General features: G+C 44.8%; 1 protein-coding gene across 1 annotated transcript; it reads left to right on the top strand.

Annotated features, from left to right (window-relative positions):
- The first annotated feature begins 831 nt into the window (after positions 1-831).
- On the top strand, positions 832-3,256 carry cited2 (Cbp/p300 interacting transactivator with ED-rich tail 2). The gene is made up of 2 exons (XM_085979253.1): positions 832-1,099; positions 1,263-3,256. The coding sequence occupies exon 2, from the start codon at positions 1,280-1,282 to the stop codon at positions 2,057-2,059; it is 780 nt and encodes a 259-aa protein (XP_085835379.1). The 5' UTR covers positions 832-1,099; positions 1,263-1,279; the 3' UTR covers positions 2,060-3,256.
- The last annotated feature ends 392 nt before the right edge of the window (positions 3,257-3,648 follow it).

A 3,648-nucleotide genomic window follows, 5' to 3' on the forward strand; every position in this document is an offset into this window, starting at 1 on the left:
CATCCTCAGGAACCCGTCCAACTCCCTGTCGAGATGGAATCAGCTTCCACCACCTTTTCAGGTCGAGCGTTCCAGATCCCCACAACTCTCCGAGTGAAAACATTTCTCCTCCTCTCCCCTCGAGATCTTTTTCCCAGTGATTTTTGAATCTGTTATTATAATTTATATATAAAGAAAGTCTGCTTTGGGTGTTTTGCGTTTTGGGGTTGTTCTCGCTGTTTAGTTTGCATTCTCCACTGAAGCTAATTTTGCAGGGGTCACAGTCTAAGGATAAAGGGTAGGCCATTTAGGACAGAAATGAAGAGGAATTTCTTCACCCAGAGAGTGGTGAACCTGTGGAATTCTCTGCCACACAAGGCAGTTGAGGCCAATTCATTAAATATATTCAAGAAGGAGTTAGATATATTTCTTAAGGCTAAAGGGATCCAGGGGTATGGGGAGAAAGCGGGGACCGGGTACTGAATTTGGATGATCAGCCATGATCGCATTGAATGGCGGAGCAGGCTCGAGGGGCCGAATGGCCTACTCCTGCTCCTATCTTCTAGGTTATATTATATGAGTTAGGAGGTCTGCTTTGGGGTTGTCGTTGCTGGTTAGCTTGCATTCTTTACTGAATCTAATTTTGCATTTTATATTCTATGTGTATATATAAAAAAAAACATTCTTTTTAATCTCCTTATTTGCAATTAGTTTTGGAAAGTGGATGATTCTGCCGCCTGGTATTCGATGTGGCTTCCGCTGGCGCTCCGGATCCACATTCCAGAGGTAATCCGCGGCGGGTGTTGCGCCCAGCCCTGGGAGCCCTATATTAAGAGTGGTCGAGGCAGCCGGCTGAACATCTTTTGTTGCTTAATCCTCCCGAGTTAGCGCGGCCTGAGCGCTTCAGCTACAGCTCGGAGCAGGAATAGAGGGACAGGGAAGAGTGCGTTCGAGGATACTCTCCACACAGACACAGACACAGTGGAGTGAGTGAATGTGCACAGCGAGAGGACAGCGGAATCATTTTTTTTATTTGTTTCTGATTGCAAATCAGTGAATTGAAAGCAACAGCAGAAGGGAACGGGGGAAAAAAGTATTTTGCAACAAAAAAAATCCACGGGTAAGTTGCAAATTTTTTTTTAAATGGGCCTGGGTAAAGTTGCAAATGTGTTTTGTTTTTTGGGGGTTGCATTTTTTTTGGTTGTTGGTGCAGTTTTGCGTTCTTTGCTGAATTTAATTTTTTTTGCATTTTTTTTTCTTGACTTTTTCTGTTTTTTAAAAAGAGTCCGAGAGGAGAGAGATGGCCGAGCGTATGATGATGAGCCACGGGCGGTTCCCCGAAGGAGGCAACGGGCTGCACGTCCGCCGGATGGGCATCAGCCCTTACCCCCAACACCAGCACCCTTACAGCGGCCTGATGAGCGAGCACCCGGCCGCTGGCTCCCTGCTGCATTACCCGGGACCCGGCAGCGTGAACTCCGCCAGCATGAGGCATGCCATGGTCGTCAGGCAGCAGCCCGCAGGTGGGCACCTGGGCAGCATGCCCCCCAACATCAGGTACACATCTGGGCAGCAGCAGCAGCAACAACAGCAACATCATCAGCAGCAGCAACAACAACAGCAGCATCACTCTCATCCGCCCCATCCACAATACATTGGACCAGCAGTTACCGGCAGCAGCCCAGCAGCCCAGCTCGCCGCCAGCATGCACTTGCAAAAGCTGACTAACCAGTACTACGGCCACCAGCAACACTACAGCATGACAGACCTGCACCCTGCCAGTGCATTGAGCCAGCAGCAACAACAACAGCAACAGCAGCAGCAACAACAGCAGCAGCAATACAGGGAGATAAAGCATCACAGCCCTGCCATGCCAGCCAGCCACCATATGTCTGCTGCAATACTGCCCCCCAACGTTATAGACACTGACTTCATCGACGAGGAGGTCTTGATGTCTTTGGTCATCGAGCTGGGCTTGGATCGTATCAAGGAACTGCCCGAGCTGTGGCTGGGACAGAACGAGTTCGACTTTGTCACCGAGTTTGTTTGCAAACAACAGCCCAGCCGAGTGAGCTGTTGAGAGGATGGGGGGGGGGGGAAACAAACAAAAGACTTCCAGCTATTGAAGTGATCTGTAAAAAGATTTATTCTTTTGCAACAGCACAACAGAGAGAGAGAGAAAAATCCCTTTTTTTAAAAAAAAAAAATAGCCATTCATCAGCCGATTGTTGGTGGTGACTTTTTTTTTCATTCTGTTTGATAACCCATTCACAGCACCATGTAACCGTTCTAGATGCAACTTTGTTGTTTTATTTTTTTAAACGGTCTGTTTTTCTTTAAAACAAGCCAAACCAGCCGTTTTAAAACACTGGTGGCCACCACTTCCCCCCATAAAAATTTGATCTCGCCCCGTCCACAAATCAGGGTTTTTGTGAAACAAAAGTCTCCTGCTCCCCCCCCCCCCCCCCCCCCCAAAAAAAAAGCGTGGATTATCTTTTTTTTGCTTAAATCTGTTATTTCTAGATACAAAGTATGTTGATCTGTGACTGGGAATGAGGAGGAGGGGGTGGGGGTGTTGTAAGGGGGAGAGGGAGTGAGGGGGGAAAAAAATGGTTTTCCTAGAAAGCTTTGTGAGGACAGTGAAGAAAAGTCTTTCCAACAATTTTTTTCTTTTGTTCCAATGCTCTTGTACAAAAACAACATTGATTGCCTTTCTTTTAAAAAGAAAACAATTAAGTGAAGTGTTTAATGGCAAAGCATTAATCATTTAAAAAAAAACTTGCACTTAAGAAGCCTGTTTTTTTTTTTAAAAAGTAACTTAAAACTAGCGACAATAGTCTTTCACAAAAGACTTAACATTCCTCTAGGCCTGACTAGATTTTCTTGACTACCCCTCCTCCTCCTCCTGTTTCACGAATGTTTGGACAGTGCAGGCTGGAATGTATACATGTGTGTTTGTATGTATGCGTGTGTGTGTGTACATGTGTATGTATGCGACAAAAACATTTCTCAGAGGTGGTTCAATTTTATTTTAAAATACTCAATGTTTTTGTTGTTTACTTGCCACTACAATGCTGATTTATAGTTTACATGATATTCTGTATTGAAGCCATTTAAGGGGGGGGAGGGAGGGAGGGAGGTGGGAGAAAAAACATGGACAGTATTTTTTTACGAACTTAAATATTGCTGCAGAATTTGTGTGTGTTTTCTTAATTTATTATTCTACGCTTCGTTTATTTTGAGAAGGTTATAATAAAGACCCCAGAGATTACGGTAACTGTAAATGGTCCAGTCCTTTTTAAAAAAATCAGAATTCCTGTTTTAGCGCTGTTGCCAATGTAGCCTCAAGTAGCCTGGCGATCTGCACTGATTTATTGAGTAACTTTTCTTGTTGTCGAGGAGGTGGGGGGAGGGGAAGATAGTGGCTCTGGGAGAGACACTATATACACGAGAGAATCAGGGCATGTGCAGCAGAATCAGGATTATAAACCAGGCATTTCAACTGAACCATTTTCTAGGTGTTTTTTTTGTTGTTTGTTTGGTAACTTTTAACAATTGGGAGGTGAAGAGTATATTAGCAATAAATTGTGTCCCCAGTTTCAGTTCTCCCAGCTAGCTGCTGTTGGAGAAAGGAGTCTGTTGTGTTGCAAAGGCACCGCCACCTCTTCA

The sequence above is a fragment of the Somniosus microcephalus genome, chromosome 3 (genome assembly GCF_052327205.1).
Source record: "Somniosus microcephalus isolate GS21.2 chromosome 3, FLI_Smic_1.0, whole genome shotgun sequence".
NCBI lineage: Eukaryota > Metazoa > Chordata > Chondrichthyes > Squaliformes > Somniosidae > Somniosus > Somniosus microcephalus.

Bases quoted from the DNA above. Each gene is read 5' to 3' on its own strand.
- cited2 (XM_085979253.1), top strand. From the start codon at position 1,280: ATGGCCGAGCGTATGATGATGAGCCACGGGCGGTTCCCCGAAGGAGGC.